The sequence below is a fragment of the Thalassophryne amazonica genome, chromosome 11 (assembly GCF_902500255.1).
Source record: "Thalassophryne amazonica chromosome 11, fThaAma1.1, whole genome shotgun sequence".
Taxonomy (NCBI): Eukaryota; Metazoa; Chordata; class Actinopteri; order Batrachoidiformes; family Batrachoididae; genus Thalassophryne; species Thalassophryne amazonica.
In genome coordinates this window covers 38986644-38999203 of record NC_047113.1, presented here as the reverse complement: position 1 = coordinate 38999203, position 12560 = coordinate 38986644, and the positions used below count along the sequence as shown (strand labels likewise).

At 44.4% G+C, this 12560-nt stretch overlaps 1 protein-coding gene across 1 annotated transcript in view; it reads left to right on the top strand.

Moving 5' to 3' along the window:
• LOC117519956 (septin-8-A-like) overlaps window positions 1-10293 on the top strand; it is a 29989-nt gene extending 19696 nt beyond the window's left edge. The window contains exon 9 of the mRNA XM_034181250.1: window positions 9245-10293. Within this exon, the coding sequence (XP_034037141.1) occupies window positions 9245-9299 (55 nt within the window). The 3' untranslated portion in view covers window positions 9300-10293. The remainder of the gene's footprint in view (window positions 1-9244) is intronic.
• Window positions 10294-12560: the final 2267 nt, after the last annotated feature.

The following is a 12560-nucleotide window of genomic DNA, read 5'->3' as shown; positions in this document are numbered from 1 at the left end:
GGGGAATCTGCTTGACAGTAGATGGGCCAGGGAGATAGGGCTCCCTCTGGTGGCTCTTACCTCGCCTGTGCAGGTTCGGGCGCTAGATGGCTCCCTACTCCCACCAATCATGCATAAGACACCTCCAGTAACTCTGGTGGTGTCAGGTAACCACCGGGAGGTGATCGAGTTCTTTGTGACTCAGGCCACCTCCCGTGTGGTTTTGGGTTTTCCCTGGATGCTAAAGCACAATCCCCGGATCGATTGGCCGTCCGGGGTAGTGGTTCAGTGGAGCGAAACCTGCCATCGGGAGTGTCTAGGTTCCTCGGTTCCTCCCGGCTCCCAAGCTAAGGAGGAGGTCCGAGTCCCGCCCAATCTGAAGGCGGTGCCGGCGGAGTACCATGACCTCGCTGACGTGTTCAGCAAGGATCTGGCTCTCACGCTTCCTCCCCACCGCCCGTATGATTGTGCCATTGATTTGGTTCCAGGCAGTGAGTTCCCGTCCAGTAGGCTGTACAACCTCTCACGGCCGGAGCGTGAATCAATGGAGACCTACATCCGGGACTCATTAGCTGCCGGGTTGATCCGGAATTCCACCTCTCCGATGGGTGCAGGTTTCTTTTTTGTGGGTAAAAAAGATGGCGGGCTTCGTCCATGCATTGATTACAGGGGGTTGAACGAAATCACGGTTCGCAACCGATACCCGTTGCCCTTGTTGGATTCAGTGTTCACCCCCTTGCATGGAGCCAAAATCTTCACCAAGCTGGATCTTAGGAATGCGTATCATTTGGTTCGGATCCGGAAGGGAGACGAATGGAAGACGGCATTTAACACCCCCTTAGGTCATTTTGAGTACCTGGTCATGCCGTTCGGTCTCACTAATGCTCCCGCGACTTTCCAAGCGTTGGTAAACGATGTCTTGCGGGACTTCCTGCACCGGTTCGTCTTCGTGTATCTAGACGATATACTCATCTTTTCCCCGGATCCTGAGACTCATGTCCGGCATGTCCGTCAGGTCCTGCAGCGGTTGTTGGAGAACCGCCTGTTTGTGAAGGGCGAGAAGTGTGAATTCCACCGCACTTCTTTGTCCTTCCTGGGGTTTATCATTTCCTCTAACTCCGTCGCCCCTGATCCGGCCAAGGTTGCGGCGGTGAGAGATTGGCCCCAACCCACAAGCCGTAGGAAGCTGCAACAGTTCCTCGGCTTTGCTAATTTCTACAGGAGGTTCATTAAGGGCTACAGTCAGGTAGTTAGCCCCCTGACAGCCCTGACCTCTCCAAAAGTCCCCTTCACCTGGTCGGATCGGTGCGAAGCCGCGTTCAAGGAGTTGAAACGGCGCTTTTCGTCTGCACCAGTTCTGGTGCAGCCCGATCCTAGCCGCCAGTTAGTGGTTGAAGTGGATGCCTCGGACTCAGGGATAGGAGCGGTGCTCTCCCAGAGCGGGAAGACCGATAAGGTCCTTCACCCGTGTGCCTATTTTTCCCGCAGGTTGACCCCCGCTGAACGGAACTATGACGTCGGCAATCGGGAACTCCTTGCTGTGAAAGAGGCCCTCAAAGAGTGGAGACATCTGTTGGAGGGAACAGCCGTGCCGTTCACGGTTTTCACTGACCATCGGAACCTGGAGTACATCAGGACCGCGAAGCGGCTGAACCCCAGGCAAGCCCGCTGGTCACTGTTCTTTGGCCGTTTTGACTTCCGGATTACCTACCGTCCCGGGACCAAGAATCAAAGATCGGATGCATTGTCCCGGGTGCATGAAGACGAAGTCAAAACGGAACCGTCGGATCCCCCGGATCCCATCATCCCGGAGTCCGCTATCGTGGCCGCCCTCACCTGGGACGTGGAGAAGACCGTCCGAGAGGCCCTGACCCGTGACCCGGACCCCGGACACGGACCAAAGAACAGACTATATGTCCCACCAGAGGCTAGGGCTGCAGTCCTGGACTTCTGTCACGGTTCTAAGCTCTCCTGTCACCCTGGGGTGCAAAGGACCGTGGCAGTCGTCCGGCAACGCTTCTGGTGGGCGTCCCTGGAGGCCGACGTCCGGGACTACGTCCAGGCCTGTACCACCTGTGCCAGGGGCAAGGCAGACCACCGAAAGACCTCAGGGCTGCTACAGCCACTGCCCGTGCCTCATCGCCCCTGGTCCCACATCGGCCTGGACTTCGTCACGGGTCTCCCGCCGTCCCAGGGAAACACCGTCGTCTTCACGATAGTGGACCGTTTCTCCAAGGTGGCCCACTTCGTGGCCCTCCCGAAGCTCCCAACGGCCCAGGAGACAGCGGACCTCCTGGTCCACCACGTCGTCCGTCTGCATGGAATACCATCAGACATCGTCTCCGATCGCGGTCCCCAGTTCACCTCGCACGTCTGGAGGAGCTTCTGCCGGGAACTGGGGGCCACGGTCAGCCTCTCGTCTGGGTACCACCCCCAGACCAACGGGCAGGCAGAGCGGGCAAATCAGGAACTGGAGCAGACACTTCGCTGTGTGACAGCCGCGCACCCGACGGCCTGGAGTACCCACCTGGCCTGGATCGAGTACGCCCACAACAGCCAAGTGTCATCAGCCACCGGCCTCTCCCCGTTTGAGGTGTGCTTGGGGTATCAGCCCCCCTTGTTTCCGGTGGTCGAGGGAGAGGTCGGTGTGCCCTCGGTCCAGGCCCACCTACGGAAGTGCCGTCGGGTGTGGCGTGCCGCCCGCTCTGCTTTGTTGAAGGCCCGGACGAGGGCGAAGAAACATGCAGACCGGCGGCGGGCCCCGGCCCCCAAGTATCGTCCTGGGCAGGAAGTGTGGTTGTCCACCAAGGACATTCCCCTTCAAGTGGACTCCCCCAAACTCCAAGAACGATACATTGGTCCCTTCACAATCCTCAAAGTCATCAATCCCGCCGCAGTGAGGCTCCAGCTTCCGGCCTCGCTGCGGATTCATCCAGTTTTTCATGTCTCCCGGATAAAACCCCATCACACCTCACCCCTCTGCACCCCGGGTCCGGCACCACCTCCTGCCCGGATCATCGACGGGGAACCGGCTTGGACCGTGCGCCGGCTCCTCGACGTCCGTCGAATGGGCCGGGGTTTTCAGTACCTGGTGGACTGGGAGGGGTACGGCCCCGAAGAACGCTCCTGGGTGAAGAAGGGCTTCATCCTGGACCCGGCCCTCCTGGCCGACTTCTACCGTCGCCATCCGGACAAGCCCGGTCGTGCGCCAGGAGGCGCCCGTTGAGGGGGGGGGTCCTGTTGTGTGGGCCGCTGAAGAGGAGGTACTGCTGGCCCACCACCACCAGAGGGCGCCCTGCCTGGAGTGCGGGCTCCAGGCACCAGAGGGCGCCGCCGCCGTACGAGAGCAGTCAGGGTGACAGCTGTCACCCATTACTGGACACAGCTGACTCCACTCAGCCCGGGGGTATATCATCAGGACGGCGTCTCCACCTCAGTGCCGAGATATCGCCTTAAGACTGAGGTAACGTTCTCTGCATTCATATACTGAATAACCAGCTAAAACTTGTTAAACCTTTTCAGGACTGCTGACTACTGATAGCTAAATTGCTTGGATAAGTACTCACCTTCCTGCTATATATTGACAAGAGGTGGAGGCGGCTCTTCCCCTCTCCGTTACTGGGTGCTGTCGCATCCACACCTGTGTGTTGTTGCTCTCTCCCGCCAGCAGTACCGGATCCGACGAGCGGAGGCAGTGGCCACCTGGGAATTCGGGACTTGGCGGTTCCAGTATTTCCAGGGTTCGGTGGCAGAGGAGATCTGGGTGGTTCCGGTTCGACTGAGACGGACGTCTCCTACCTTCGAGCCTGCCCACACGACACCAGCGGATTCTACCCCAAATTGTTAATTGTTGTATTCGTTGTGCTCGTTTCACAACAGTAAAACTTGTTATTCACCTTTCTCCATTGTCCGTTCATTACGCCCCCTGTTGTGGGTCCGTGTACCTACACTTTCACAACACTTTCATTAAGAAACAATGCGCTGTGGTCTGGTCTGGTCTAATCTCTTCAACAGAAAATTAACAGGAGATATTTTTATTCTGGTGTGACATTTCTTGCTTGTGCGTGAGAGCGTGAAATTGATGCTGAAAGCGTGAGTTTCATGCCAGATGCGTGAGAGTTGGCAACCCTGCCAAAACTGGGAGTGGAGTGGGGGTTACTATTAGAGTCCCTTAATTCAGAGAGTAGCGACATGAGGAGTCCCCCCATTAAAAAAAACGGTCACGTGACTCGTGGTGCCATCTTGGTGCCAAAATAGTGTTGGCTGTTAATCTGTCTGCATGTAAATCCAGCTATTTTATTTATTTATTTATTTGCTGAAAATGTTGGGTTGTTGTGTATTTGGATACACAAATAGACACAACAAGGGCTTCAAGATGTATAGATTCCCTTCAGATCCAAACAGAAGAAAAAATTGGGAAAATAAAGTCAGCCGTGAGGGATAGAAGCTGACATCATCGACAAAGCTTTGAGAGGTAAATTTATTTTTCAGTCCCATGTACAGTAAAACTCACCTAAACCGTCATCGTATAAACCGGATATTCACAATCACCAGCAAAAAAGTCCCAAAGTTTTTGTATTGTTTTCCATGTAATAAACACTGTATATAACAGATTTTTCGCTCACACTGGATAAAATGTCCCGTCTGATCACAGTGTATTTCCATTAAACCCCTCGCATGTGGGACCGGAGTCATTTCCATGATTAAAAGCCCGACTGTTTATTTTTTTTACACCGTGCTCAGACTCGGACCCGCAGCCTGACATGCACCTGTTGAATCAGACACAGCAAAAGGCTGTGATTTGACACTTTTCTGCTTTCACTCTTTCCTCTCATATTTTAATAGTTTTTGCAGTGCGCACGCTGATTACATTTCAGGATCGCATACATTTGGCAGAAAAGTCCGCAAATTTACAACACAGTCGAAAAAGAGGAAATTGTTCAGCTTACCTTTGAATTGGAGGTGATGACTGCAGAAAGAAAAGCTTTTGAGGGTCAAATTAGTCCATAATAAAACATAATCCAGCGATGGAGAACTTTAAAACTGTCACGCACGTCGGCATCATGACGTTACAGAGAGTTACAGAGATGCAGAAGCGTAAAGCAGGCTTTAAATTAATTAAATAAATCATCATAATTTGTAAATTTGATAGCTTAACTATTTTTATACGTATTTTGATAGCACCTGTACTTGGATGTGTTGCTGTATGTGGTTAACTGATTAAAAAAAAGGTTGAAAACATAAAAGGTTCATTCAGTAGTTCACAGTTGGCATCAAAATGGTGCCATGTTCTGAGTTGACACTACCCTATCAATAAAGGGACCCTAGGACTAGTGAGTAAAAATTTTAAATTTGAGTCATTGAATCCATGTGAACCACTGGTTCAGAAAAAGATTTGCTCTTTGGGGTATTTGAAATGACTCACTACAGTGACACCTAGTGGCCAAATGCATGTCATTTGCAAACAATACAATGTGAAAGTACTCTCTTGGATCTGGTGTGGAATTCTCTATAAATTTAATCTATTTGCGAATGTGTTTTAACATATATATTACAACCTTGTCTGAACAGGAATTTTATTTGAATATGCAGGGGGTGAGTTTGTACATTTTATTATGATTTGTTATAAAAATTAAATGTCTATAAAAGACATTAGCTCACAGAGGATAATACAGTACAGTAAAAACACTTATTTACATATGAGTTTGGATATTTGTCTATAAATTGACACATCGAGTGGACAAGGCCCTTCAAAGAAATAATATAATAATGTCTCAGAAATGTGTGAAGATGGAGACGGGCGCTGTGTGCACAGAAGCAGAAAGGAGGATCACAGAGAGCACGACACAGACTGACACTTACGTCTCTAACAGCTGACCTGCCACTCTTTCTTATGTTTATATATGACGGGTCTCACAGCGCTGCACAGTTCACGCTCAGACACCCCACGCAGACCTGTAATTATTTCTGCATGTGGAAGACGATGTGTCACCATAGATTACACATCATCCAAACGTACAATTTTGAAGCGCTACAGACAGAGACATCATCAAGACCACAATGTAATGAAGCCTTGAGACACTAAAGCCTGCATCCTACAATAATGTCACTTTTGTGGAAGGCAAAGCAAGCTGATGGATGACTTTGCGTGTCGAAAATCAAACACGTCGATCTAAAGAGGAAATTTGATTGTAATAGAATGCACAAATACACACATGGAAGCCTGTCTGATCTGCTTTGACATTTACATCAAACCCTTCTGTACTGTCCTGCATTATAAATGTTGATGAGTAACTTTCAGTTTTAGGAAAATGTCTACATGGTACAAAACAATCCAGAAATAGCACAAAAAAAAAAAAAAAAAAAAAAATCAACAATCCAGAAATGGCACAAAAAAAAATCTGCCCAATGGAGAAAAAGCCACAAACAACAACAATGTTGTAAAACGCTGTAAGGGCTCCACTTTGAAGCTTGAACCAACGAAGAAGTGCTCCGACCTGCTGCTTCGTTGGTTCTCTTCTTCGCTGCTTTTCAGAAGCGGCAAGTCCGCTTCTTAACCTCCCTCAAAGCCATTTAAAGATGTCAATCATGAGTCACTTTTGTGCGGATTTAAGTCACTAACTGGGACTCTTGTTTTGTTGCAGGCAAAAAACAAGAATCGTCCTCCGTTCCATTTGACCAGCTCCAAACGTTGCACCGCTCTCTGTCGAGTCACGTTAAAGTACAGTCGGAATTAATAAATTCAAAACAAATCGCTGTTTTAAATCAAATGACACCTCTTTCCAAACACTGTAATACAGACAACAAACTACAATCAACCAAAACATTTTTCCTCCCAAAATGAGAAGTCATCCGTTCTTTATGAATTACATTGATGCTGACGTGCAGCACAGCTGGCTGAGCTCAGCTCAGAGGTATGGAGTGTCATTCATGCCATTAATGTCCGAAAGGAAATGTTTTTGACAAAAACTACAGATTTTGTTTATTTTTATTTATGTCCAGAGATCAAGGATACAGTGACCAGTTTCATATTTATTTACTTTAAGACTCAACAAAATGTTGTTGACATAGAAAACCTGTAAAGCTTACTTTTAGTACACAGAAAATTCACAGAGGTACTGATAAGGGAATCGATAAGGAATCAGATCGATAAGCGGAATTGATAACGGCATCGATATCAATAAAATCTTATCAATACCCATCCCTATTTGTGAGTATTCCTAGTGTTGTGATTAGCTTACCTGAGTATTTTAAAGTAGAATATATTTGAAAAACATAAATTTCACAATACTAAAATCCTAAATTGGTCATTTTTTCACAAAGAAAGGCCAGAAAAGCTGTGTGACATTCGCAGCTGTGATTCTCAATTATTTTCAGTTATGTCAAAAAAATGCATGTGGGATTGATCTCTAATTAAAAAACAAATATGCCTGCTACAATTTCAGTTTTTTAATCTACATTTCAACGCTACGAAAAAAAAAATCAGAAGCACTGTGATAAAAAACATTGTTTCTTCAATCATTTGTTCTTTATTTCTAAGTTTCAACTATAATTTAAACCTCATGGAACATGGAGAGTATAGCATAGAGGGTGAAGGGCTAAAAACGTCTTTCTTTTACATTATTACAATATTGTCGTTTAAAAAAAGAACCGTGAAGTAGCCTCTGATTACTTTGAGGTTCTGCAACCATTATTCAATTTTAAATTATTGTTTGATGATATATACATGGATAGTGAAGAGCTTCGCTCATTAATGTCAGCGACATCAAACATATTATCACTAGTAAATGCATTAAAAGCTTGCAAATACAAAATTACCTGCATCTATATCATTTAGTGCATTGTGGGACTGTATTCTCTCTATATACACCACCTGGTGAGTGTAACATAATGTTTATTTACTTTATTAATGATTTTACTTTTAAAATAGCTATATTTTCACATTTAATTATTTTATTTGTAATACATTCAACAGTAGATGTCAGTTAACGTCCTCCAGGCTGAAACTTCTTTTTGTGTTGTTAGTACCTTGTGTTGTGGAGTTTTGCAAGACATTTGCATTTTTGGGTGCGTTTGTATTTGTAGCAGACACGTTATCAGCTTAAATTGTTGCATCACCTGTAGGTTATATTTGTGTTCTCTGTCTTTGCAAGTTTTTTCTCAGTTTGAAAGTATTTTTTAATGCAACTCCCTCTTGCCAAACTAATACAGGTGTTTTTTTGTTTGTTTTTTGGGGGGGTTACTAGCCGATAGGTCGCTAACCCTATGTCGTGGCACGGGGTCCGTCGTAGATGTCGCCGTTGTTTGGTTATTGCGATATCTTAAAAAACTGTCTGATAAGTTTTCTTCTAATTTGGCAACGGCATAATATGGGTCATTGATATTGTTCCCTTATAAAAATCATATTTGTAGATTTGTTCGTTTGGAAATGGTGGCATTTTTATGGTGGCAGAAAATAGCCATTTTGAGCACTTAAAGGCAATTTTCTCAAAAACTGGCTGATAACTTTTTTCTAATTTGTCAAGGGTGTAATATGGGTCATTGACATATTTCAGGTCAATAAACATACAGTCATAGATGCATTCGTTTGGAAATGATGGCCATTTTTATGCTGAAAACAGCCAATTTGGGTAGTTGGACCCAATTTTTAAAAAAGCTGTCCAATAACTTTTCTTTTCATTTAACAAGGGCACAGTATTGGTCATTGACATTGTTCCCGTCACAAAATTATTTGCATAGATTTGTTCATTTGGAAATGGCGGCCATTTTTATGCTGAAAATGGCCATTTTGTCTTTGGCTTGAGCCGGTAACCCACAGGGGCCTTGGCAGTGGCAGTCTAGTTTTTTAAATCTGTGTTTTCTGCTTTTGCTAGTGTTGTTGCCTCTCTTGGCCACTGTAAATACGTAATGAAAATGTGAATACTTGTTTTTTTTGTTTGTAGCTTTGGGTAAGAGATTATTTAATTAAATGTAATTCTATGCTATGAAGATGTTGTATCCTGTTGTATATTGTTGTGATGTTGTATATTGTATCCATTATAAAAGAGAGCATTAACTGATTTATAGTCAGTCAATTTTTTTTTTTTATGATTAACAGCGAAACATGCATTAGAATTTTTTCTTTAATCACTGATGGGAAGCATTTAGAATGCTATAGAAAGAATGTTGAACTTTTTCCACATGTTTCGGTATGTATGTTAACACAGTGTAAATGTCGCATGTTCAGGTAAACTAACACATTCCTGTTCTTTGTTTCTTTTCATAGCTTCTTTAGCCTTCCATCTGCGTGCTCCTTATCCTCGGGAAGGAATTTGAATTAGAAGACTTCTAAAGCTCATTTAAGCAATCAGCTGTATTATTTTTACAATGTGAAATAACAGTTTTATAGAAATACCTGCAAACGAAGTCTTCAGTGTCTGCTAAACCCTCTGTCCTGTCTTCAAACTTCTTCACCCAGTGGCATGCTTTCTGCATGGAATTGTAACCATCCCTCCTGTTAGTTATAAAGATATTTTTTGCCAAAGTTTGCTCTAAATGTGCAATCTGTGCTGCATTCACCATTTCTGTTTGTGAGATTTAACTGATACTTTACACTGTGAAATTTGAACATGATATTGCTGTTAAAGCTACAGTGTGCAGGAATTTGGGGCGTTTAATACGAGAAATGGAAAAAAGCATTCATAGCTGTTTGTTCATCATAATTACCTGCAACAATGAAACAATGTGTATTCATTAGCTTTGAATGAATCGTTCAAATCTAGACAGAAGCGGGCCCCCTTATGGAGCCACCATGCTGCAGCACCATGTTCATACAGTAACCTGAAGGGGACATACTTACCCCGTCTCTTGCATTTTGCTGCATGGCCAGAAACCTGTTTGCTAGTTCAGGCTATGAAGTTTGAAAACCCTCATTTTTGTGGAATGGAGGATCATGCACATTACTTATAACAAGAGCAGGCAATGTGAAGGGAAACAAACATGACTGGTGATAGCATGTTGTAATCTGCAATCTCACCACTAGATGACGCTAAATGTTGCACACTGTAGTTTGTAATTTATGGTTTATAATATGCACTTTAAATAAAACTAGTCTTTTATTTTATAAAATTATGAAAATGTAGCCTGTTATTCTAACATGTCAGCACTTATATTGAAACACAAATTTTAAACTAAATACAATATGTATTCAAGTGTTAGTCAAATGTCAGCAGACTGGATATTTAAGATTAACCGTAATATATCTATGGGAAGGTCTGTGGGTCTGCTTGTAGATTTAATATATCCTGCTGTAATAAAAGAGGTACTTTATTGAAATTGTGTTTGTCTCTCTTAATTACAATATTAGACAGGGAAAGAGAAAAAGTTGAAAAAAAGCTGTGCACTTTATGTGTCCATTTAAGTGTCATAGAAGACTGATGTGTGTGTGTGTGTGTGTGTGTGTGTGTGTGTGTGTGTGTGTGTGTGTGTGTGTGTGTGTGTGTGTGTGTGTGTGTGTGTGTGTGTGTGTGTGTGTGTGTGTGTGTGTGTGTGTGTGTGTGTGTGTTGGGTAGGTGGGTGGGTGCAAGAAGGTTCATCCACTTACACTGCTAATATGCCTGCAAGATTCTTGGAGCTGATTTTTCAAACCTTTTAACATGGACACTTTATTGCAGAGGTTTTGCATTACAATGGACATATTCAGTGCTGGGGGGGCATTTATATTTAGTTCAAATATTTGATGTATATAATATTTGAGAGGAACAGTACAAGTGGTAGCCAGTAAACTGGTGTTGCAGACCGAACGGTCCACCCCTAAAAATCCGCCCTGCCTCCACTGTGCATGCGCCATTTAGGAGCTCTGAGACAGTGTCTCTTCACCCAAAGCAATCAAATGGATTAATGTGATTATTAACCAACAGATGACAAGGTAAAACCTCTTAAATTACAACCCCAATTCCAATGAAGTTGGAACGTTGTGTGAAATGTAAATAAAAACAGAATGCAATGATTTGCAAATCCTCTTCAACCTATATTCATTGAATACACCACAAAGACAAGATATGTAATGTTCAAACTGACTTTTTTGTTTATATGCAAATATTTGCTCATTTTGAAATGGATGCCTGCAACACATTTCAAAAAAGCTGGGACAGGGGCAAGAAAAGACTGGGAAAGTTGATGAATGTTTAAAGAACACCTGTTTGGAATATTCCACAGCTTAATTGGAAACAGGTGAGTGTCATGATTGGTTATAGGAGCATCCCAAAAGGCTCAGCCGGTCACAAGCAAAGATGGGGTGAGGATCACCACTTTGTGAACAACTGCATGAAAAAAATAGTCCAACAGTTTAAGAACCATGTTTCTCAACGTTCAATTGCAAGGAATTTAGGGATTCCATCATCTACAGTCCATAATATAATCAGAAGATTCAGAGAATCTGGAGAATTTTCTACACTTAAGCGGCAAGGCCAAAAAAATCAACATTGAATGCCTGTGACCTTCGATCCTTCAGGTGGCGCTGCATTAAAAACTGACATTGTGTAAAGGATCTTACATGTGCTCAGGAACACTTCAGAAAACCATTGTCAGTTAACATAGTTCATCGCTACATCAACAAGTGTAAGTTAAAACTCCACCATGCAAAGCAAAAGCCATACATCAACAGAAACACCACCGCCTTCTCTGGGCCCGAGTTCATTTGAAATGGACAGACATAAAGTGGAAAAGTGTGCTGTGGTCTGATGAGTCCACATTTCAAATTGTTTTTGGAAATCATGGACGTCATGTCCTCCAGACAAAAGAGGAAATGGTAAATGGACTGCATTGATATAGCGCTTTTCCATCCGCATCAGATGCTCAAAGCGCTTTACAATAATGCCTCACATTCACCCCGATGTCAGGGTGCTGCCATACAAGGTGCTCACTACACACCAGGAGCAATAGGGGATTAAAGACCTTGCCCAAGGGCTCTTAGTGATTTTCCAGTCAGGCAGGAATTTGAACCCAGGATCTTCTGGTCTCAAGCCCAACACCTTAACCACTAGACCATCACCTCCCCCTGGAGTGCAGTTTTAAGCAGAAACGAGGTGATAATCGGTGAACCGCACTAATGACACGTGCAGTGAAGGCAGGGTGGACCAGTTTTTAGAGGGGACAGTTTGGTCAGCAATAACAGTACTGATGGTTTTCTTGGGGTTGTTCTCATCTTCTAAACATGGTAAGTGGAGTTGATTCCAAAAAGCTCTATTCTGGTCATATCTGACCACATGACCTTCTCCCATGCCTCCTCTGGATCATCCAGATGGTCACTGGTGAACTTCAAACGGGCCTGGACATGTGCGGGCTTGAGCAGGGGGACCTTGCTGCCCTGCAGGATTTTAAACCATGACAGCATCATGTGTTACTAATGTAATCTTTGTGACTGTGGTCCCAGCTCTCTTCAGGTCACTGACCAGGTCCTCCTGTGTAGTTCTGAGCTTTCTCAGAATCATCCTTACCCTACAAAGTGAGATCTTGCATGGAATCCCAGGCCGAGGGAGATTGACAGTCATCTTGTGTTTCTTCCACTTTCTAATAAATAATCATAACAGTTGTTGTCTTCT